The sequence below is a fragment of the Solea solea genome, chromosome 11, assembly GCF_958295425.1.
Source record: "Solea solea chromosome 11, fSolSol10.1, whole genome shotgun sequence".
Lineage (NCBI taxonomy): Eukaryota > Metazoa > Chordata > Actinopteri > Pleuronectiformes > Soleidae > Solea > Solea solea.
In genome coordinates this window covers 18,997,468-19,021,150 of record NC_081144.1, presented here as the reverse complement: position 1 = coordinate 19,021,150, position 23,683 = coordinate 18,997,468, and the positions used below count along the sequence as shown (strand labels likewise).

The following is a 23,683-nucleotide window of genomic DNA, read 5'->3' as shown; positions in this document are numbered from 1 at the left end:
ACAAGTGTGTTTTCCCTCCTAACCCCTAATAGTGATGAAAATGCAACTTTTCAACCCTTTCATATTTAAGTAGGTATTGATGTATATAACCACTATACATGAACAGCTTATTTTACGTTGCAGGCATTTGTATGGCATTTTTTCCCTGTTTGTTAATATTGCAGTGAATAAGTCTTTTCTAATTAAAAAAACAAACTTGAAATATATTATGAAATTGCTAGAGTAAATATTTTCTCTTGTATTTACTATCTTGTGTGTCACCAAAAATAAATCTGGGAGCTTCTGTGGGTCTCAGGTTGTGATGATCATGGTTCCGCATCGCAACAAAGAAAGACTCAAAACCTCAAACACATATGAGTAAAATTATAAAACATCCACTTCAAATAGTAACAGGAGTTAAGTGTAATTAGTTACATCCCCCCTTAGTGATGTAACACTACTGAATCACATTCCTGAGTGGCACTGAGCCTGTTGAGGATTCCTGCACTGGTCTGTGCATGCTTGGTGCAGTTAGACCAGATTCCTGCACGACTGAGGCGGCTACACACACTGAGCTGAGGTTTGACACTGGGGCGGAACAGCAGCACAACAAAGATCAAACGGCTGTGACACATGTAGAGTATAGTCAAGGTGACAAACACACACGCACACACACGCACACACACTCTCTCACGTACTGTAGAGCATTGTCAGATTCTGTAGTTTAGGGAACATTTGCCCCATCCTGACCCAGGATCAACTCCATGATCAGAGGTCAGTCAGACACTCAAATTGCACACCTATACATAATATATTAAATTAAATTAATTCAATTCTATTTACTTGAGCCTTAACTTCAAAGGTTAGTATACAACTTATAAGCGTATAGCACCAGAAAATAGGGTTGAATGTGGTAATATCCTGCTGCAGTTTTCAACTAAAATTGAAAGTTAACTACAGTCTTTATCTGTATATCTATATTTGTGAAAAGGCTTTTAAAGCAACAATTCACAACTTAGGGTTTAGTTGCAATATAATCAGTCAACTCGTGCCAGTTCAGTGTTTAAACAGAAATAGACGGATACAAACTGGCAAAGAAAGACATCACAACACATGTGTGTGGAGTTGGCAGGCCAGTCAGTAACAGTGGTGGGAGTTTGGTTTATTACCCTGAAAATGTCTGCTACTCCAGATCTGCAGGCCACCTCTGCTCGTAGACTTGTATGCAGTAAAGTTTCCGCATTCTTTTTTGGATCCTGAAAAGAGAAGTTAGCTATAATTAGTGCAGTACTAATCAAAAACACATGCTTTATGTCAGTGATAATGTTTCTAATAATATTGCTAATGTTGCTAGTATTTTATAAAACGTGCATCTGCAACCTGCATTGATTTTCTGCCCCATGGCACTGAAATATTCCCCACTTAATTCCTATTTATCAACAACACCATGAATAGGTGAATTTGTATGATATTTTATATTTTATTATTTTTATAGCACACTCTTCAGCCTGGCTCTGTGAGGGACTGGTGATCTGACAAGGGTGTAGCGTTTTGCCCTATGTCAGCTGGGATTGGCACCAGCGCCCCCATGGCCCTCATGTGGGGGATAAAGTGATGGAAGATGAATGAATGAATGAATGAATGAATGAATGAGCGAATGACTCTTCCCTACTCTATTTTAGTATTACCGGTGTAATTTGGACTTGAGCAGACATTTGTGTTGTTATTAGAAATGAGGACTGTCAGGTTAAGAGGGTGAAGACTCTGGGTTGGTAGGACTGTAGCACACACCTGTGAGTTTGTGCAGCTGTTAGTGGACAAGAGTAAGAAAGTTTTATGTATGGTAATCAGCAAGGGTCAAATTCTGATTTGTCTTTTATCACCAGTATCATAATGCGGGGAGCTCAGGTCACCTCCAGCAGACAGACTGTGAGTAAGTAAAACTGCTTTCCTTGACTGACTTGTGAAGTGGTGATCAGTGAACTGGCCCCAGTACTTATTGCATCAAGCACACTTCTCTTCAGTTGGTGTATTTTAAGGCCAGACCTGGAGAATCTGTCCCAGTGCTACTCTTACGCTCTGCCTTGCTGCCGTGATATCAGTGCGTCATTTTCCACATTAGTATGAAACGGTTTTCGTCTGTGGCTTTCCATAGCTCAGGTGATGAGGGTGGAACCAACTCCCTGAGTGACGTAATTTCCAGGAAGGAGCCCGCTGTCTGTATCATGGCCATGTGTCTGCATTTAGAGCATTCCATTTACTTCTTTGTCAAATAGTATAACATATGAAAAACTACAACACAGATATTGAAACAATGACCTTTTAATAATCATAACAAATACGTGGGGCACTGTGTGTTTTTTGTTTTGTGTCGCTTTAATTTCTTATCCAAACACTGCCAAAGTCAGCACGCACACACTGGTACTCTTGGCAAGTCACTTGGACAGTGATGCAATGAACAGTCAGACAGACAGACGTTGCTTGCATTTATAATAGGGATGTAGACCCTAGTGTAGTCCATTTTCCCATGGTGAAGTTAGTCCTGGTGAAATTTATCTATCGTGCATTTGTCAGCAGTGGGATTGAATGAATGAAGACCCTGGGAACATGAAGTTACCTCCCCATCTCAACAGCCCCTTCTGCTTTACTGGTGTAATTCTATAAGGAAATCATGAATAGCAGGAGAGAGAGAGAGAGACCCTATTGAGATGACCCTTTCTTTACATTGTAACTTAACTCCATTTCTTCCGCTATAACACATTGACAAGGAGAATCCCTCTAAATAATGGGTTGTGCAGGGACACCATTGCTGCAGGCTGCAACCCTGTAATTGCTGAGCACTTCCTGGTGTGGACGGCAGTTGAGACGACATGGGAATGGGAGTGTCTCCAAAAGCACACAAACCTTATTGTGTCACTGCCCCGAGACACACGCAACACACACACACACACACACGTTTCATTTCCAGATCATTGATTATATGTATTATATTTTTCCTCCAATAAAACATGTTAAAGCAAACTTATTTAAAGAAACAAAAACTACTTTTGCAGACAAACCTTGACACCTGTTCTTTCAGAGGGAACTGAATCATTTTCATTGACAAAGCAAAGTAGGGGAAAGGTCCAGTATAACACACTCTTGGCCCATACTACAATATCTAGATTGATGTAGGGTTATTAACGTTTTAGCACTGAATCATTTACTCATTTACAGGTTTTCACTCATACACAAAGAGAGACACAGACACACACACATACACACATGCACGCAGACACACAGACTCAGCCTCTTGGCAGATGGTAAACCATGAGGTTGACAGGGCTGTAAAACAAGCCTGTTCTCTTTGTCCACCTACGCAGCACTTTGCATAGTGTGTCTATCAGATGGCAGCGTTTTATCAAGGTGTGGTTGACACTGGCTCCACACAAAGCTCTGTTAAACAGAAATATGGGAAGCCTGTCTCTAATAACTGAGGTGCCACGGCAGCTCTCTCTCTCTCTCTCTCTCTCCCTGTCTGTCTGTCTGTGTGTCTGTCTGTCTCTCACTCATTGCTGACATTTTGCACTCAGCCACTGACAGTAAATGGGACATTTTACAGCCTTGTCTGTTGGCTAAAATAACAAGATTGTCTGGTGACTGCTGCTTCCTCCTTGTGTGAAATGTGTGAAATGTGTGAAATGTGTCATAACACACGCTGTGGTGCAGTGGTGTGTGATACCCGCAGTATTTTCTCTGTATCTGTGCCACACAGAAAAGTATCACTGAGTTGTTGTCAGTTGCACTGGCTTGGTCTATATATAAGTACAGTTGGCGTGGTTTTGAGATGCATTCGTTGCGTATGGTTGGCAGACTGTATATCTAATTATATGGATGCATAGCTGCTCAGTCTAGAGCCTCCCACCCCTGTCAATTATCAGGCTGGTGGGAGGAAGAAGGGAGATTATGCATAATTGCCAACACCGACCATGGCTGTGCCTGGGTGTTTCCTCCTGAGTGGAATCACTGAGACAGAGGGTGATTAGTGGATTTGCCATGCGAGCACACAAATACTATGTTGCTCAACGGCATAGCTGCTACTGGATTTGCCACTAGACAGTATGAGTAATGAGGACGTCTGCTGTAAAGGAAAGATTCAGCCGAACGCATAAAGGTTAAAATAACATTTGTAAAAAAATATTTGCAGGCTTTAATTTTAAATTTAAAGTTATTGCACATCTTTGGGTGTTTTGCAGTTATCATAATAAATAATAGTGTTTGTAAGGTTGTCATATTGGGTCAGATTACATTTTTTTTAAGGTTTCTTTCTAAAATATTATTTCTTCATTGTACCTATTGTGTCAGGATACAATACCATGGAAAACTGGCAAATCCATTTTGATTGACACTCAGCGCTCATGTTACCATAGGGTTCACACAACAAAGGCTTACGGGCAATTAATATTGAATGACGCTAAATTTAGAGGTGGGGTGGGTGTGGGAAACATTATCTTGAGTCGTTAGTTTGTCTTGAGCTGTTGCTGTTGTTGTAAAATTCAGTCTACAAGTGGCAACTGTTGCTAAGGGTCCCATTACCTGAGTTACCGGCGACTGTTTACTCCGGTCTAGTAGGTTTGCAGCGCGACAGACTGAACTGCAGACAGACAGAAGTGTTTTCATTCACAGGCCCTCGGTCTGTTGGTTTGCCGTTTGTCTGGGCCGTGCAGTTGGACTACAAGGTTGAGCACACATGGTGGAAAAGAGTGGATGAGTTTATCTGGATGTTCATGTGTGTGATGACGGCGTTGCAGGTAAAACAGTTTGCTTCCAAATGTAGCTACAAAGACATCATATTTCAACTCCTGTTTCCTGTTGACTATAACACCACCATCTATTTGCAGATGCTACATGAGCTTCACGTGGCATCTTTTAAAAGGCTTGGATTGTGTTTGAACTACACGTGTGTGTACATACAGTCTGGAGGTTTCAGAGGACGGTGCCTGTGAGCTTAGTTACAAAGAGACCATTAAGGTGGGCAGTGAAGTGTAGCTTGTCAGATTGTAAGATTGTGACATTTCACTCTGATGTCGTTGCTATGGGAACAGACCACATCTCTGGAAACCACAAAGTTTGGATTGGTGGCACAAGAATAAATACCATTAAATAAATACCAATTTCCTTGTCAGATGACATCATATCAAATTGATCTTGAAAGAGCCTCAGTGGAATTATTTTTTTTTTTCAAGTTTGATGCAAAAATAATGAGTGTCAACGTGAGAAGAATGTGTTAATCAATTAGACTAGAGCCTCTAGTCTTATTGAGTGGAGTCTTCTCTGAGAAGCTGTAGTTAAGTAGAGCAAAGCATGTTAGCAACATGCTAACAGAGACACAATTCATGTTAAGCAGGACATAAAACATTAAGTGTAGCTGAGGCAGATTATAACATATCATACGTTTGTGTTCATAAACAAAATTATTATAATATATATATGTATATATTAAATACAGTACTAATTATGAAGGCTAAATATGTTTCCTTTCTTTTTTTCTTGTCATCACCAATCTTTAGCATATTCTGACAAAATAAAACCCACCTTCCTCACAGAAAAGGTCCAACTTTCCTCCCATGGAGGAACATTTCGGGCCATTGCCAATAAGCTGCTATCAGCTAATGTGAGGTCATGTTATTTGAGTCCTGCAGTGAGGGCCAAGGAGAGGACACAAGGCTGGAGAAGAAACAAGATGAAGGAATGGAGAAAGAGGAAGTGGAGGTTCCCCGCCACAACAACACGCCCTCAGAGAGCAAAGTGCTAAAAGAGGTGCCACTTGACCACAGTGTCACGCAGGGTGTGATACCAGAATGTGTACTGGAGCAGGTCCAGAGAGAGGAGATCCAGACTCTGGCAGATAGAAAGAGGATTTCCCACATGAATGTCAACCAAGAGAGCCGAGTCCGAGGGTCAGGTGAGTGTGACTTGTGATTGTTGATGATTCAGTGATCCTTTAACACAGCATGTATGTATGAACAACCATATTCTGACATTACATGTGTACATGTGTTCTATGTGAATGTATGAAGGACTGCACTGATGCATGATTTCTGTATGTAACAGGTGTGTGTGTGGTGAAGCAATATCTCCGCAGGTCTTTTCCCAGGGGTGTGTTGACCAAGGACAGAGAGCGACATATAGATGAGCCGCGGGGTCCAGGACTTTTCTATTTCTTTGGTGGAGCCAATGGGGCCGAAATGTAGATATGAAAAATATGAAATAATAACTTGATCATAATATGTGAGGATTTTCTATCGAAGATGCACATTTTAAAAGCAGTAAACTGATGTTACTTTAAAAACGTCTTAATTTTCCATGACCTTCCTGTTTCCTCTACTGTTAGTCAATCATACTTATACTAAAGTACGTTGACTTACGCTGGGAATCTTTCCTGCAGAGTGAGCAGTTACCTTGAAAGCAAGGGGTGGAGGAGGATTTACAACAAGCACAGGGAGGATTTCAAAATCAAATGGTGTGAAACTAAGTCACCAGTCAACTACTGCAACTTCAGAGAAGGTAGCAAGACACAATCATTTACTACACACTGTAGATGTAGCTCAGACATGTGGTGGCTGTTTCATTCCAACTTCTCCCCTCAAACAGATGATTCAGAATCAGAATAACTGACAATAAAGTTGTTTTGTACCATACCGTACCGTACCGTATCGTACCGTACCGTACAGTATCGTATCCCTCTAGATATCTCCTTTCATTTTGCATTTGGTAGAAACAGGTGTATCGCCTTCCATTCACAGTTAAAAATCCTCATGTGCTACTTCCAGGTGAACAGTTGATGTACCAGATTCCTAACAACAAGGTGCTCACCTCCAAGATTGGCCTTCTCAGCAGTCTGCGAGAGTACGAGCGAGTCAGCAGCAAAGTCAACCATGGCCGAGGGCTGAGGTGAAGTGGACAGCTGTGTCTCTGCTGTGTTTGTCTGCTTTTCATCTCTTATCCAGACGGGCTGTATTTATGAAAAGCAGACAGATATAACAGTTTATTTCTTCTCAATCTGAAAATCTCTTAGCAACCATCTGGTACCGTGAACATAGAGCGTTGGCTCTGTGAAAAAAAACACATATCAGCTTGTGATATTATTTATTAAACACAGTCAAACTGCATAATCAAATCACTGAATGAGGTCTCGGCTTTACATCACAATGATATAAACTCATTCACTTGTTAATTACAAAGTAACTATGGAAGCTAATCAATGCACACTTTTAACAGTTGGAAAACCTATACTAGATAAATACAAAAATGTGTTCTTTGGCATCTTAATGTGAACAGAATTTGAAACTAAGTTTTGTTGATAGATTTTTATCAGAATTTTCAGCTAAATGTATCATTACAGACAGATATTTTGACTTGCAACCTGGAAAATGTAATTTGTGGTTGTCTTGTCTGTGATAAAGCTAATTAATCATACTTAGTAGCAATGGTACTGTATATTTTAGCCCATATACAAGAAATTCAACGCACTTTAAATTATTTTTCTGTCAAAACATATTGTACTGTAGAGTTTTTGTTTTGTTTTGGACCTCCTATGCAGCCTCTGCCTTTCAATCTGTTCGAAAATAAATTCCTAGTCTTGTGTCATCTAGCTAAGAATATCTACATCGGTCTTTCTCATTGTTGGTAACAGGAGGCTGAAGATGGAGGACTTCATTCCCACCACCTTCCGCATGGATGTGAAGGAGGAGAGGGATGCTTTCTTTGGTAAAGGGCCGATAACGCACCACCATTCTGATACAACAACACAACACTGGCTGAGTTTTGTTTGCAGGCTTCCAGTCAAACGTGACCTGTCTTGCATCCAACATTGAAAGATGAAAATGTTTGTGCTCAGCGGTGTTAAGACAACAGTTGCCTTGGTGATTGTTTAATCAAGAAGTTGGGACGCTGGAAAATAATGCACTTCACCTCCCACAAGGCATTGATAAAATCACCAGGGGAACATGCTGTTTCCATAGAAATGAGTCAGCAGAGGGCAGGGCTGAGACACAATCACAGCGAGAGACGCTTACAAGCAACTGGGTGTAGAGTTGCTGCAGCACTCCCCACAACTCAAACACATGACATGCTTTTTAATGTTCTAACTCAGTCATTTATAGTCAGTCAGTCTGGAGATGAAATAATTCACACGGTTCTGTATTGTTTGAAGCAGTTGAGACAAACGACGTTATAATAAGTGGTGCACAGCAAATGACAAACATGGTTATCACTAAGTAAACAGGAGGAAGGCAGACAGGTGATTCAGAGGAGGGAAAGGAAAAAAGTCATAAGAAACAGAAACTATTAGAAAGAAGAATAAAGAAAATAAACTGGCCTCAATTTTCTAACGGTGATCCTTTTAACCTGTTGTTAAAGGTTCAGTGTGTGAGACCTTATTGGCAGAAATTGAATAATACTAGAAGTATGCTTGTATATGATCTATTGTTTTTTTTTCTGTAGCCTCAGAATAAGTGCTTTATATGTAATCTGGCCGCCATTTAGCACTGCCATGTTTCAACAGCGGTGTTAAAGTATGTAACTCAAACAAAGAAGAAAGACAACTTTTTCTGGTTTTTAAGGCCACCATAGTTCTCTCGTGTGGGAAAGATGAGTGGACTCCTCTGTCTCACCATTAGATGTCAGTAACTCTTTCTCACAGGACCTTTGAATAAACATAATTCTGGGGTCGGGTACTTTCATTGATTATGGTGCATAGTCTTTAAAAGGTTGATCGAAGCTTTATTTGTTTATTTCTAGTCTCCAACATGTTGTAAAGGTCATCAAAGTCAAGGTCAGTGTTTAAATGAAATACTGAGGTAGAATAAAGTCTTTACAGAATAAAGATAATATTACCATCAATATACAACACAATTTAAAATAACAGGAACAAACATAAACACAACAGAAAAACATCTCATTCACAAGGACTGCGTGTTTCAACTTAGACAAACGTTTACCTGGTGTGTCTCTGTGTGACCGTAACCAGGTGTGAGAAACAACGAGAGTCACATGTGGATCTGTAAACCCACGGGTCTGAACCAGGGCAGAGGGATCTTTCTGCTGAAAAGCCAGGAGGACTTAACTGCGTTCAGACTGAAGCTGCAGAACATGGAGGAAAACCAGGCCAACAGGAGGATGCAACACTGCCAACGCCAGGCTCGCATTGTCCAGCAGTGAGTGAACACACGACATTACAAATAAATATCATGTCACAACCATTTAAGCTTTAGTAACAAACTTGCAAATGACCAAAACTGCAACCATGACATTTGCTCCTTAGCATAAATTATAATAAAAGGATAAATGTGTACTGAATATTTTTCAAATCATTTACAAAGATATTGAGTGAATACACAGATAGACAAAGACATTAAAATACATTAAGAATTCAGGTTTGTAATCCAAAGATAAATTACAAAGATAAAAGATAAATTACATTTATATGAAAAAGGTTCAACTGGAGGGTGAATTTCAAATTTAAAAAATGGAGAAGAAGAGTATATCTAAATTTAAGAATGTGCTGCATTTTGTTCCATGAGCCAATGCACTAAGAGGAAAATAGTTCCAAAATCACAGTGAACTCGTGGCACATGTCGTCAAATACATTTGGTTTTTACTTCCTGTTGTCTTGAAGGTAAAAAGAAAAGTCCCCTTTTGCCCTCAGTTACATTCAGAGCCCGCTTCTCCTGAAAGGGAAGAAGTTTGATGTCCGCTCTTACATGCTTATCGCCTGCACTGCACCGTTCATGGTCTTCTTTCACCATGGTTATGTGCGACTGACCTGTGACCTCTACGACCCTAAGTCCGACAATCTGTCTGCCCACCTGACCAATCAGGTACATCCATGCACACAAACACCTGCTCAACGTGTAGACCAAGAAATTCCATGTGACCTGCGTTGATTTTAGATCCAGTTATTATTGTATTATTATAATATATTATTATTATGAAAATCTGGAAGTTAAAGGGTGACACTTTACAATTCAGTCTGTAATAATATAGCAATTATTTATTATAGTAATACCATTGTATTTCTATAGTAATCTCTGAGTAATATGTATCTTCATGAATTTCAATTACCAAGCTATGACTGTGGAAATAACTTGGTGTTACTGTAATAATGTATCTTATATATATACCATATGTTTACCTTTATTTTTACCAAGCTGGAAATTGCACATGAATAAGGTGGAAATTGCATTAAAAATAAGATGATATGATAACTAATATATTGAGGGACATAATAAACTGCTGCAAAAAAAAAGTAATTATACTGAATAAATCCAAATAAAAGTTTTTATCTAAAGATATTTTGTCACTTCCCTTTTCACGGCGCTTTCCTTACTTTTTTCACTTTACATTTTAAGATTAAAAGTTTTATAAAGGTTATTAAACCTTAGAACACAGAGCAGTTTGGCTGTTTTGTTCCATTAGCTGTGTATTATTACCATGGGTGCAGCTGTAGCACAGCGCTGTGTCGCGTGAGCACTAAGGGTTAATGCAAATGTTGAATTAGTTTGTTTAGAGGGAGATTGCCCAATTAAGAATTTTATTTGACTGTTGTTACTGTGCATATGACAATAAACATCTTGTATCTTCATATATATGCAGTGAGGTTTAATAAATCAACTGTTTGCAGAGCTACACTCCATCTCTCTGTCTTTCTGACTGCTGTGTGTCTCTGGTCCCCCTGCTGTCCGTCTCCAGTACATGCAGAAGAAGAACCCCCTGTACAGTGAGCTGAAGGAGGACACTGTGTGTTCCATGGAGAACTTCAACACCTACGTCAATGAGCGGTTTCAGGTTGCTAAGGCTCTGCCCAGGGACTGGGTGCTGGGTGTCTTTGCAGTGAGTTCTGCTTTTGCTGCTGCTGCTGCTGCTGTGTGTGTGTGTGTGTGTGTGTGTGCTGTAGCTCTCAGGGACCAATTAGCATTTTAATGATGGTTGTTGCTGCTTGCAGCCAAGTGTGATTGTGGTTAAATTTGGGTGATCTCATCTTTGTCTGGGATACATCATCTTTTTACTCAAATGATATATCACTCTTTCTCTTTTGTTTGGTGTTAGTTTTATATCCATATTCCATATAGTATAGCAAACATATATAATAATATAACGATACAGACCTGCTGCTGTTGTTGTGCCACAAGGTCAAACTGAGAGTTGTTTGTGCAGAAAGACTGATGTGAGACAAACTGTTTCCTCTGTTCCCCTCTGCTGTGCTCCACATGAGCATTCACTCAGTCACTGTGGGTTACAATGTAAACAGATTCCATAACGACATGTACATCGTGACTCTTTGCCTCGATACACTTATGAAAAAGGATAATGCACAACTTTTCAAAGTCTTAAGGGCTCGTTGTACTTAGACATAATACACTGAGCTTTAGTGTGTGGCATCACCTGCGTATTTGTTGGGCTTGAAGATGACACACCCCGAACAAAGAGGGTCTCATAAAAGATGCCATCCAGTTGCATAATCTTGATGCTGGACAGCAAACTAATGTTCGAATGAGTTTAAGTCATATTAGGGAGAAACTTGCCGAAATTAATAAAAGTTTTTTTTGTTTTTTTTTAAAGAAATAGAAAAATACTGCAACTTTATGAACTTCAATGCCAGTAAAAAAATACACCAAAAGAAAGCTGAAATATTTACCTCTTTACCAGCTAATGGAGACTTAAACAGAGCTAAGTGAAAGTCCAGACAATACCTTTGGTTTACAGTTTGTTCTGCTGCCCCCAAGTGGCCAACAGAATAATGAATGCAGCGTTTACATTATCTCAACACAAAGACACTCCTGTGTGAAGACATTATCAAATGGATTATTTGTCTTCATTTTGAAGCAGTGGATTAGCTAACTTTTTTTTCTTTTTTTTAAAAAATTCCATGCTTCAGAAGCGAATGCAGCGCATTATGACGCAGTGTTTCTTGGCAGTCAAATCCAAATTAGACTGCCGACTGGGCTTCTTTGACTTGATTGGCTGCGACTTCATGGTCGATGAGGACTTCAAGGTGAGTAGTTAGTAAATAATGTCTGGATGGTTCATGTGTATTAAGGATTAATGGTGTCTTCATGTGGTTCAAAATAGGTGTGGCTGTTGGAAATGAACTGTAATCCAGCTCTGCATACAAACTGTGAGGTGCTGAAGCAGGTGATACCTCAAACTGTGGTGGAGACTCTTGGTGAGCTCTGACCTCATTGTTTTTATGTATTACATTAAACAAGCCAGAAGCTCAAATGTAGCAGATATTCATGTTTCTGTGAGTGTGTGAGTCTCTGACAAGTCATCACATCTTCACACTCATGTGAAGATGTGTGACAGATGTGTGACATCTTCAGTGTGACATCACACTAAATGCACAAGTGCTCTTACTGTTTTGTCCTCTTTTCTAGATTTGACTCTGGAGATCTTCAACAAGCGTCGTCTCAGGCAGAGAATCTTCCCTTTGGCCAATCAGAGAGACTTTGTTCTGCTCTACAATGGAAATTTTCCTTACGATTCAGCACTGACCTGCAACAAGAACAAAACCAGCAGTGAATTACTTTGTAAAACCACAAACAAGACACTAAAAAAGACTAAAGCCAGAAGGTGCAAGTCAGTAATTGATGCGTTAGATGATGACTGTTTGAATGTGTCAGTGAGTGGTGATGAAGCACAGATGAGTTCAAAGACTGGCCACCATCCAAACTCCTCCTCTTCAGTGCTCTTTCTAAACTCATCACCAGTACAGAGACCCATCAACATCCGGCAGACTGTCAGGAGCAAGAGCCACAGGCCGCGGGTCCAACTACAGCTGAGCAAATGTACTGTGCATCACCATTTGAAGTCTGCAGGGGACATGAAGCATCCAAAGACACGGGTCATCATGGCGCTGTCATCATCTTCACAGCTGAGGAAGGGGATCTCTGTCTGTGGCTCTCTGCAGACAGGACTTCCTGTGTGTGAGGATCCTGCTGATCAGGACTTCAGAGAGGAGACAAAGAGTTTAGCGAATGAAAGAGAAGTGGAACTGTGATGAAAGTACACAAACATCTGTGGTCTAAAAATAAATCGACATGTCAGACACCTGGTACTGCATTATTCTTAAAGAAATGCCAACACAATCCATGTCTAACATGACAATAAAGAATCTATTTATCTCCTTAGTGTTGATAAGAAGTGACAAATACGTTTGTAAATAATAAAGAGCAACTTATACTTCAGTTTAAATTGGGTTTTTGTTAAAGGAAACAACACTCTCTGCTCCAGGAAGTACAGTGGCCTTTGCAAACTAACAAGGATGTTGTTTTTCATTTTTGTCTAATAAACTTCAAAATGTGATAGTGTAATGTAGTGTAGTGTAATGTAATGTAGTGTAGTGTAATGTAGTGTAGTGTAGTGTAATGTAGTGTGGTGTAATGTAGTGTAACGTAGTGTAGTGTAATGTAATGTAGTGTAGTGTAGTGTAGTGTAATGTAGTGTAACGTAGTGTAGTGTAATGTAGTGAAATGTAGTGTAGTGTAGTGCAGTGTAACGTAATGTAGTGTAGTGTAGTGTAATGTAGTGTAACGTAGTGTGGTGTAATGTAGTGTGGTGTAATGTAGTGTAACGTAGTGTAGTGTAGTGTAGTGTAATGTAATGTAGTGTAGTGTAGTGTAATGTAGTGTAACGTAGTGTAGTGTAATGTAGTGAAATGTAGTGTAGTGTAGTGCAGTGTAACGTAATGTAGTGTAGTGTAGTGTAATGTAGTGTAACGTAGTGTGGTGTAATGTAGTGTGGTGTAATGTAGTGTAACGTAGTGTAGTGTAGTGTAATGTAATGTAGTGTAGTGTAGTGTAATGTAGTGTAACGTAGTGTAGTGTAATGTAGTGAAATGTAGTGTAGTGTAGTGCAGTGTAACGTAATGTAGTGTAGTGTAGTGTAATGTAGTGTAACGTAGTGTGGTGTAATGTAGTGTAGTGTAGTGCAGTGTAACGTAGTGTAGTGTAGTGTGGTGTATTGTAGTGTAGTGTAATGTAGTGTAGTGTAGTGTAGTGTAGTGTAGTGTAGTGTAGTGTAATGTAGTGTAGTGTAGTGTAATGTAGTGTAGTATAATGTAGTGTAGTGTAGTGTAGTGTAATGTAGTGTAGTGTAGTGTAGTGTAATGTAGTGTAGTGTAACGTAGTGTAGTGTAATGTAGTGTAGTGTAATGTAATGTTGTGTAGTGTAATGCAGTGCAGTGTAATGTAGTATAATGTAATGTAATGTAATGTAGTGTAGTGTAGTGTAACGTAGTGTAGTGTAATGTAGTGTAACCTAGTGTAGTGTAACGTAGTGTAGTGTAACGTAGTGTAATGAAGTGTAATGTAGTGTAACATAGTGTAGTGTTATGTAGTGTAATAACGTATATTCACTTTCTGCCATCTTTCTGCCTTCTAAATGTTACAGACTAGATCTTTAAACAAACAAATGACATTTTCAAAACAACAGCAAGTGTCAAATCCAAAAGAATGTATCCATCGGACATGTTGCATGAAGTTGCATCACCACACAGATGCAGAACAACTCCTGCCATGTGGAAAGAGAGAAAGACTCAGACATGACTGCAAAGCCTCCCACCATCTAATTCTAACCAGGAAGATCAACTCAAGGCTCCACTCTGCCGTTGTTGTGTCTTGTTGTTCTGACTGCAGCTCTTCACCTCTGCGTTTCATAACTCATAATTATCCGTCCACATCCAGGCTCTGTGTCTATAAACACAGGCAGGCATCCTTCCATCTTTCCCAACAGGAAGCTTGCTTCATCCATGTTTCTCAACAAAGAGCACCAGAGTCTGACACAGTCAACGAGAGGAGGTGTGATATTTTGATCCTGTCATTAGGACAGTCTGATTTCTCTTGTCTTTCTTTGTATGTCATCATCAGTGCGTTCCCTGTTTGAGTGTAAATTACCAAAGTGAGGAAGCTGCTCAGCTCTGTGTAGACGGCCAACTGACAGGAAGGAAGGAACGACTTCTACACTGCAACGTGACAAAAACTTCTTGTCACTTTTTTCTTCAGTCCTTCGATCTCGGGGCTCTATGGAAACACAGACTACATGCTGACGAGAAGGGGGAACTAGAGCTTAACAGCACCTCCTCCCTCCTCTCCCTCGCCTTATCCACTGCACACTGTCCTCTTTTGGACCAACCAGCCTTTGGTTTTAAGTTATCGCTTTGGTTTTAGTGTTGCGCTCTCTCTCTCTCTCTCTCTCACCTACACACACACACACACACACACACACACAGACACATGGTGGGGATGACTGACTGGGCAGATGGTGCTCAGTGTGTGGACTAGAAGCTGAGGCAAGGCTGAGAGGGACAGACTCCTCGTCCATGATGGGATGCTGCAGTGTGACCCAGAGGCATACTGGAGTGGACGAGGTGGGCCCTGATGAGATCGAGCTCCTGGAACTCTCTGGAGACAACCTGGGGTAAGACACAAATACAACAAATGTGTGCAAAGCTCAAGAAAAGCGGTTCAAATAGAAAGTGCTGTCAGAAAAAAATTACTGTACATTGTCATGAAGTGTTACAAGAGAAAAAAAGAAAGAAAACTATAAAGAAATATAAATGTGACTCTTTCCTGGGCTCATTATCATAGCTTTAGAGAGAGTATGTATTTTGTTTGTTAAAAAGTGGTTTGTGTACGTGTGTGTGTGTGTGTGTGTGTGTGTGTGAGATGTGGAGGAGGAAGCGGTGACAGCCTGAGATGAACAGAGCTTTAAACCACTGTGGTGTTCTCTGGCATGTGTTGTGTTACAGTTTGGAGCTGGAAATGTAAAACAGCCTCCTGTCTGTCTGTGGAACCTTTCACAAAGCTGCAGAGCAGTCAGTGACACCGGGAGGCTGCTTGTTTTGTTCACACACACACACACACTGACACAGGATGTGCTTTGTGAGAGAAAAGCAGCTCCAGGTTCAATGGTTCAGTGATAAACCGCTCACACTATCATGAAAACACCTGCAGAACAACAGGCGACGTCCGTGTGATTTCCACCCATCAGCATCAGCACAATAAGAAGACAGGCAATAATTGGCTCCTATTTAGTCAACATGAACTCGGGGACTCTGTGATGCTGCACTGATGTGATTAGCAGATTATTATAAGACAATGAAGGGGTTTAATACAGAGTCAGTGCAGGATAAATCCCCGCTTGTTCTCAGATTGGGGGATTAGCAGAGGCTAATCACAAGTGCACGTACATGCAGGTCCATATGTGTGTGTTTAATATTTTACTAACTGAAGACACACACTCACTCACACGGAGATGTACATTTGATCATGTGTAGTGTAGCTCTGACATGTACAGTACATGCAAAATTATTTTGTTATTGTTAGTGTGCAAAAACAGATAAACAGAAAACAGGAAACAAACAATAAATACATAATAAAATAAAATCATAATAGCAATAATGATAATAATAATAACAATAAATGGCAGCTACCACTTTCCTCATTGAATATCCTGTATACATTAAAGATAATAACAGGTGTTTTTCCCTCCCAGGTTTCCTCCAGGTAACAAGCGAAATAAAATCTAAACAAAGTTTATGTTAAACTGTCATTATGTCATTTTAACGACAAAGATAAAGTAAGATATCCGGCTGCTGCTAAAATCTTCCAGAAGACAAAGACCTTTTGTTTTACTTTCTTTTAATTAATTCAATTTAATTCAAGTAATAACACAACTTTATTTCACAATAACTTTTATTTCTCTGCTTAAGGCAGAGTGTAAAATGAGTCCAGTCATGATTCACTGTGAGTCCTGTGTGTTAAGTGTTCCACAGTGAAACAGGAAGATGTCCGTCCAAAGGAGAATTTGCTTAGAGTCACCTCACAAATGACTCAACCAGAAATCCAGTTCAATAATAGCCCTAGAATCAAAACCTAACATGTTGATTTTTGCAAGATCTCCTGATTTCCCAAAATGTGTGCACTGCACTGCGGGACATACACGGTCTCTTTTCCTGTGTATGTGGAAGTCCACTGAAGCATTTGAAATTGGGAAAACTGGGACAAAGCGTGTGTTTGCAGGAGATATTGACTACGAGCTGGTGGTGGTAAAAGGTCAGCAGGTGTCTGTCTCTGCCGTGACTACTGTAAGCAGATTATGTCTGGCTGCTGCTGGGGCTGTGGGGTTGCGGGTGGGGGTCAGGACAAGTAATTAAAATTGTCCCATCGCCTTAGTTTTATTTCCTTTGACGCTCACTGAGTCAGCCTGAGTCATGTGTGTCTAGACAACAGTGCCAAACACATCATGCACTTTAAAGCAACACAATGTTGTATAATGTTTGAGTACAATAGTGTGCTCATTATTTTTATTATTACCTAAACATTAAGCAAGATATCTATAAAATGTTTGCTCTTCACTCCCTTACATGTCAATATAAACATCTGTGTCGGGTGATTAAGTCCTGGACGGCAAAACTAAATGAATAAAAAACATTTACATATGAGTCATCAGTGACTCAAACTGCCAGAGTCAACTGTTGTTGCCAGGTAAGTATTTATGTAATTCCTCAACTTCTACCACAACAATTTCATACTTGCTCAGGAATTAACTGTGTTTTTTAACTAGAAAGTATCCGATTCAAACTGTTATTACTGCTCTATACCAGTAATAAGTTGAGTTCATCGGTAATAGTGTGGGATTTTATAATGTGAAACAGTTTACCAGGTGATTAGGGCACTGTAACCAAGAGTAATTCTGTTTGAGGTCACTTAAAAAAAATTTCAGAATCATCATCAAACTGCATCTGCTCTCAGTGTGGTTGCTACATCACGGACAGCACGTCCAGTAAAACAAAGCCTTGCACGGTGGCTGTGTGGTTAGTAGTGGTTAGAAAGTAACTGCTGCCTCACAGCAGGAAGGTACTGGGTTTGATTCCCGGTCTGTTTGGAGTATGCATGTTCTCTGCGTGGCTTTCCTCTGGTTTCCTACCACCATCAAAACATGTTAGACACATTCAGTTAGGTTGGTCCCTAGTGGTTACGCGCTAAGTCACAGCAGCTCTGACCTCCAAATTACGTTGTGCAATTTCGGTTCTGTAATGACAATACAAATGATTTCCTTTCCTTTAATATTCACACTGTATTACAGCAACTGAAGCTATACTATATGTCATGTGCTGGCAGTGTTTTGTCCTCAGGAAGTTCCACGCTGGGGTTTGAATGTTCATTACCTCCACCAAGAACGTTGTGTTATATTGTGTGTCCTGCTTTTAGCAACTTCCTGTCTACAGTTTTTGATGAATCAATTTGAATTTTGTTGTGATGGCCAAGTAAGCAAATACCTGCAAATACATAAAATGCAGGTGACACAGTGTTTTGGGTTTAGCAGAGGTCTGTGTCTCTGAGTGATTTTGTTGGTGTCTGAGAAAATGTTCTGATGCATGCGTGTGTGTGTGTGTGTGTGTGTGTGTGTTGTTTCAGTGTGTGGAGTCTGGGGGAAACCAGGCTTCAGCTGTCAGTGAGGAGCAGCAGTGACGAGCAGCAGCCGCCACTGCCACATCCACCTCAACCGCGGCAGCCTACAGTGCGACGCCTGGAGAAAGAGGTCCCCATGTCTGTGTCTGTGGTGTGTGATGTGCAGGGCAGTGACAGTGGTAGAAACTTTAGTCAGAAACTAGATTAGACTAGAACAACTTCTCACACAACATTCTGTTTTTTCACACCCCCCCAAAAAAACTAGAGTGTGGTGAGTGCACAACAACAGTTTCCACTCAGTGCAGATATTTGTGTCGAGGTCAGACACACTCTGAAAACACACTGAGTGGGAATTTCCATGACAAAACTGAGAGATGCCCTCTTTGGTATGATTCAAATTTTACAGGAAACAACGGAGGGAGGAGACACTGCCATGAGCAGAAACCTGGAGATTTGTCCATTTAAAATGTTTGAGTATGGAGCGTCTGTTAGGTCCAGTGTGAAAGATTTAGGTGAAACGATTTCACCAAATCAGCTAAATGGCAGAACATGGATAGAACATTTTGGACCACCATGTCTTTAATGGACAAAATAAACAATTAAATAATAAATTGGGGCTATCGTATTGCTTTGAGGGGAAGGGTGAGGTGAACTTTACTAATAGATGTTGCTAAATCCAATACAGTTCACCTCTAACCTTTATTAATTTATGTGACTTTCTGCTCAAACACCCACAGCTGCAGCTGAAAAACACACATTACATGTACAGCGTAATGATGTCTCATCATGATGTGGACTGGACATAGAAGGTGGTAATAAGGTGGTAATATGTAAGAACAAAAGTTTAGAAAGCTTTAAGTGTCAAAAAGACACAAAATAAATGATAACAATATTTAACAACTCACCTTCCTATAAATATACGAATCTGTCACCTTCAGCCTGGTTTGGATCCCTCAGTAACATTTGTGCTAACATCCATCAGACCTGCTCATGGTACATCCTACATTAGTTTTTAGGACTTAGCTAATACATTTTATACAGCAGTGTGTAAATTGGTATGCTTTTTGTTGTTTGTTGCCTCTGTCATGAACTTTTGTTTGTATTTAAAAGTCATCCTTCTAGTGAATAATCATTTAAATGGTATTATGTATGTCTCATATTGATGTAATTGGATTATTACATGCACTCGTGCTGTCTCCTTTAATCTTTAACGTTCCTTTATGGAGAAATAAAGTTATTTAAATTGAACTGAATGCGCTGATACAGTTTAGTGTCTATAGATGGCGCTGTGGGGCAAGAGCAGAGACGAGCTGCACAAGAGGATTTACTCTCAGAAGCCAATCAGGAGCTGGGAGGGTCAGCCTGCACACACGTATGGAGAGGTGATCCACTCGTCCCTGGTGTCTCTCTACAACAGATACACACAGGTAACATGGAGTCAGCTGGGAATCCTCATCGGGCTCCACCCACTCATCATTCACTCAGGTTTAAATGAACCAAAGTCCAACTCTAACATTAATGAGTCGTGTTGTCTTTTACGCAGAAAGAAAAATGTGTTTAAAATGTTATTGTTTAAAATCATGAGCTACTTTACACCATGAAACTCTGTTTCTGCAGGAAACCAGCGAACACTTCCTCGTGTTGTTCTCCTTTCACCTACTGATCCTCTCTCTCGACCACACTCAACAAGACTTCATTTATGGGGTAAATTCTATTCTATTCTATTCTATTCTATTCATTTATTTATCACAATGGGTAAAAAGCCTCCAGAGCTACAGCAGATATTATAAAGCTGATTTCACAGGCTACAGGTACAAACATCAATAGTGTTTCCAAACCTTTTCCTTCAGCGACCCACTTTTTAAAGATGGTGGGGTTTAAGTTAAGGAGTTAACCCTGGTTCTCTGAGCGGTGAGTGAGGTAGTGAGATACTGAAACCTAGAGTGGTCGTTTCAGAAAGCTTGAAATCTTGGTGACCTGTAAGTACAAGACAAACGTGAAGGTTATGACAGGACATGTGACAGGAAGTGACAGACACAGAGCAGTTGATCAGGAGGAAGTTGCTGCACAATGACAAGCAATAATTATAATTAGTCCTATTTTCCTTTTTTTTTTATCTGTATCTCATCTCATCATGCAGGGCGTCCTTCCTCTTTCTGGACTCAACGTCCAAACCGTGTCCCTGGACCCTGACATGTCTCCGTCGTCACCACACGTGTTTGAGATCAGCGGTGAGTGAGGCCGCGGGAAAATCAGCCATAACATGGCATCACGTTAGAAAAGAAGCTGAGTGTGTTCATGTACATGATGTTGTTCCTTGTTGTTCATCCAGGACCAATGGTGGATTCCAAAGTGTTTATATGTGACAGTGCTGCAGCTTTACACACGTGGGTGCAGCAAATTGAAGACAGGAGACACGAGGCAACAGCACAACCCATGAGTCCCTCTCACTGCTCTCTCTCCTATCTGGTAATAAGTTCACGTTTTAAATGCACCTCAGAAAACTTGTGTCTGTGTAAGCTGGAGTTCATAAATGATTTCTCCCTTAGTTACCGTGCGATGTGCGCTGGAAAAGAGAAGAGCTACTGAAATACTTGGTGAAAGCTCCGATATGGCAGTGGGAAGGCTCACCTGTGCAGCACATGGGTCAGCCTGAGTACATATCAGTCGTCAATGTCATCAACTCACACAGACAGGTAATCAATACTCTCTCACTCTGTAATAATAAACTAGACTAATATAATGTTGTAATAATAATAATTATGTGATTTGATTCTCCACGTTTCACTACCAGTTTTATTGTTTGGTACATTTTTGAAAGAGCATTAAACTAAACAGATGTTCCACTCTATTTAAAGATGTGTATGAAGAGCGAATGAGAGAATGAAAGCTGCTGACATGAACTAACATACATGTAATCATTTAGAAAGTAACTGCAAAGTCAGCTCTTTTTAATCTGAAAACCTGAACCACATCCCCCACATGTTCCTTTCTGTCGAAATGAGATTTTATCTCAAAAAACATTGTTGAAGTGTGGATATTTATGTTGTGTGCTATAAAAACACTTCTGAAGAAATGAAGGCGTCAACTTTTCAAACTGACCTGCACTCTCATTTGTTCAGGGAAACTTACTGACGTGAAATGGACATGCAATCGTTTAATTAAATACATAATAATGTAGACATTTATAATAGTTTATGGCAAAACAGTTATTTGTTAGGGTCTCTTTTACTTTTTACTCGGTGACATTCAGATGTTCCTTCAGGACAAAGGTTTATTAAAGTGTCCGTTATGATTTATGATTCATCATTATATGTGTTCATTTAACCTTACCTTACCTTAAATTACATTACCTTACCTTAACGCAATCATCTTTTTTTTTTTTTTAACTTTTTATTTAGTATTTTCAGTATAAGCGACAATTAACATATAAGAAAATAAAACAAAAACACAGACAAAAACAAGGGGGCTCCTCAGTTAAAAGTCCTATATATAATGTCCAGTGACTTTGCTTGTTAGTGTGTAGCGTCCTCAGATGTTTTGATAAAAGCAGTCCATTTTTCCCATTTTAACGCAATCATCTTTGTATCGATATGTATGTGTTAATTTATCCTATCTTACCTTACCTTATCTTACCTTAACTAAATCATCTGTGTATCAATCTATATGTGTTCATTTAACCTTACCTTACCTTAAATTACATTACCTTACTTTACTTTACCGTACCTTACCTTATTTTACTTTACATTACCTCAATCACCTGTGTATTGATTTGTATGTGTTCATTTATCCTACCATACCTTATTTTACCTTACCTTAACTCAATCATCTTTGTATCGATATGTATGTGTTAATTTATCCTATCTTACCTTACCTTACTTTACCTTACCTTAACTAAATCATCTTGTCCTGCCCTGCCTTGCCTTGTTTATTATTATTATAATTATTATTATTGTTGTGGTTGTTGTTGTTGTTATTATGATTACAGTTGACTTGTTCTCTCAGGGTTGCCAGGAAAGACTGATGGTTCTCTTCCCTGAAGACGTGCTGCTGCTGTCAGTTGACAACAATCGAGTGAATATGACATATGAGGTATAGTGTAAAATGACTCAAAACTAGACAAAAACTCCATCCTCACACTTTCTCCTTCACTGTGGCATAACTACGTGTCCTAGTCATTACACAGGTTTGCACATTTAGTGTCTGTGTCGATATTTTCCCCTGAAACATCAGTAAATGACAACAATTCAGCTTCAGCGTGTACTGTGTCCTCTCTAACAGGGCCGGCTGCCCCGACACAGCATCAGAGCAGTGGAGCGCTCAGCTTTGCCTGGACGGCTGCAGTTTGAGCTGATGGGTACAGTGAACTGCGCTTATGTGTGATGTCAATACTTTGTTTTTGTGCGACAGATGAATAGAGATTACACAGCGAGTAATACGGTGGTCTCATATCGTCTCTGTGTTGTTTACAGGTGAGCTGGTGGAGCCACTGCAGGTTTCATGTTTGTGCTTAGACGATTATCAGAACTGGATGTTTCATTTACAGCAGGTTAGAATCTACAATATTATATCTCATATTTAAAACCATATTGTTTTTCACCACTTGGGAGCAGCAGAAGCACAGAATTTGATGAATGGTGCCAAAAAGGGTTCAAACTAGTTTGAGATCATGTCACTCGGGAGAATATACTTTGTAAGGTTTGTGTTTGAAGATACTGTACATCCATGGATGCTGAGGTGTGATTTAACTTTCATTTGATTTAAATGTTGTGACCTGCAGCCTGACAGGAGCAGTCACGTCACTGTGAGTCCGGCTCCACCTCCAATCCTGCCAAAGCTGCACAGGAGCAGGAAAGAGTCCCAGGAGCCGATGATAAGTGCTGACCAATGTCACATCAACGGACGCAGCTGACTCACACTGTGCTTGGGTTTTCGCTGTAATGACAAATACAAATCTAACTTTGTAGATAGCATGTACATACATTTACATTTCACTGCGCCACACACTATGTTCACATATTCATACAATGGTGAAAATGTTCAGAAATGTGCTTGAGGTTTTTTTTTTGTTTCGATACCTGTGGATGATGTCTCCTCAGAGGGGACAAAAAGACGTTTATCATTCTCCTTCACGTGGGGACAAACGGGAACGAGTTTGCCTGGATTAGGAGCAGCTGAAGAAATGTTAGAGCTGTAGATGTTTGACGTTGTCATAACGGTTTACTTTTTCAGAATAAACTGTTTAAGAATGT

At 40.0% G+C, this 23,683-nt stretch overlaps 2 protein-coding genes across 6 annotated transcripts; both read left to right on the top strand.

Annotated features, from left to right (window-relative positions):
- The first annotated feature begins 216 nt into the window (after positions 1–216).
- On the top strand, positions 217–13,179 carry ttll10 (tubulin tyrosine ligase-like family, member 10). 4 transcript variants are annotated; one of them, XM_058641838.1, is made up of 12 exons: positions 217–4,769; positions 5,661–5,923; positions 6,073–6,208; positions 6,407–6,525; positions 6,792–6,912; positions 7,655–7,728; positions 8,990–9,176; positions 9,668–9,839; positions 10,711–10,851; positions 11,897–12,013; positions 12,091–12,184; positions 12,396–13,179. In XM_058641838.1, the coding sequence occupies exons 2-12, from the start codon at positions 5,710–5,712 to the stop codon at positions 13,016–13,018; spliced, it is 1,998 nt and encodes a 665-aa protein (XP_058497821.1). In that variant the 5' UTR covers positions 217–4,769; positions 5,661–5,709; the 3' UTR covers positions 13,019–13,179. The 4 variants fall into 4 exon arrangements, with proteins under 4 accessions (XP_058497821.1, XP_058497820.1, XP_058497819.1 ...); XM_058641837.1 differs by having other exon boundaries at positions 5,529–5,923; XM_058641836.1 differs by lacking the exon at positions 217–4,769 and having other exon boundaries at positions 5,469–5,923.
- A 1,677-nt stretch (positions 13,180–14,856) lies between these two features.
- LOC131468981 (uncharacterized) lies at positions 14,857–23,682 on the top strand. 2 transcript variants are annotated; one of them, XM_058643733.1, is made up of 11 exons: positions 14,857–15,435; positions 18,438–18,582; positions 19,712–19,858; positions 20,049–20,135; positions 20,572–20,662; positions 20,764–20,900; positions 20,981–21,127; positions 22,437–22,523; positions 22,713–22,788; positions 22,904–22,980; positions 23,212–23,682. In XM_058643733.1, exons 1-11 carry the CDS (start codon positions 15,338–15,340, stop codon positions 23,341–23,343), a joined length of 1,224 nt encoding a protein of 407 aa, XP_058499716.1. In that variant the 5' UTR covers positions 14,857–15,337; the 3' UTR covers positions 23,344–23,682. The 2 variants fall into 2 exon arrangements, with proteins under 2 accessions (XP_058499716.1, XP_058499717.1); XM_058643734.1 differs by having other exon boundaries at positions 14,858–15,435; positions 18,438–18,561.
- The last annotated feature ends 1 nt before the right edge of the window (position 23,683 follows it).

Excerpts from the sequence above, each read along its gene's own strand:
- LOC131468981 (XM_058643733.1), top strand. The coding sequence starts at position 15,338 with ATGATGGGATGCTGCAGTGTGACCCAGAGGCATACTGGAGTGGACGAG. Across the intron at positions 15,436-18,437 it reads CTCTCTGGAGACAACCTGGG|TGTGTGGAGTCTGGGGGAAA; the intron begins GTAAGACACAAA and ends GTGTTGTTTCAG. Across the intron at positions 19,859-20,048 it reads TCTACAACAGATACACACAG|GAAACCAGCGAACACTTCCT; the intron begins GTAACATGGAGT and ends CTGTTTCTGCAG.
- ttll10 (XM_058641837.1), top strand. The coding sequence starts at position 5,641 with ATGTTATTTGAGTCCTGCAGTGAGGGCCAAGGAGAGGACACAAGGCTG. Across the intron at positions 5,924-6,072 it reads GAGCCGAGTCCGAGGGTCAG|GTGTGTGTGTGGTGAAGCAA; the intron begins GTGAGTGTGACT and ends TGTATGTAACAG. Across the intron at positions 6,209-6,406 it reads GGAGCCAATGGGGCCGAAAT|AGTGAGCAGTTACCTTGAAA; the intron begins GTAGATATGAAA and ends TCTTTCCTGCAG.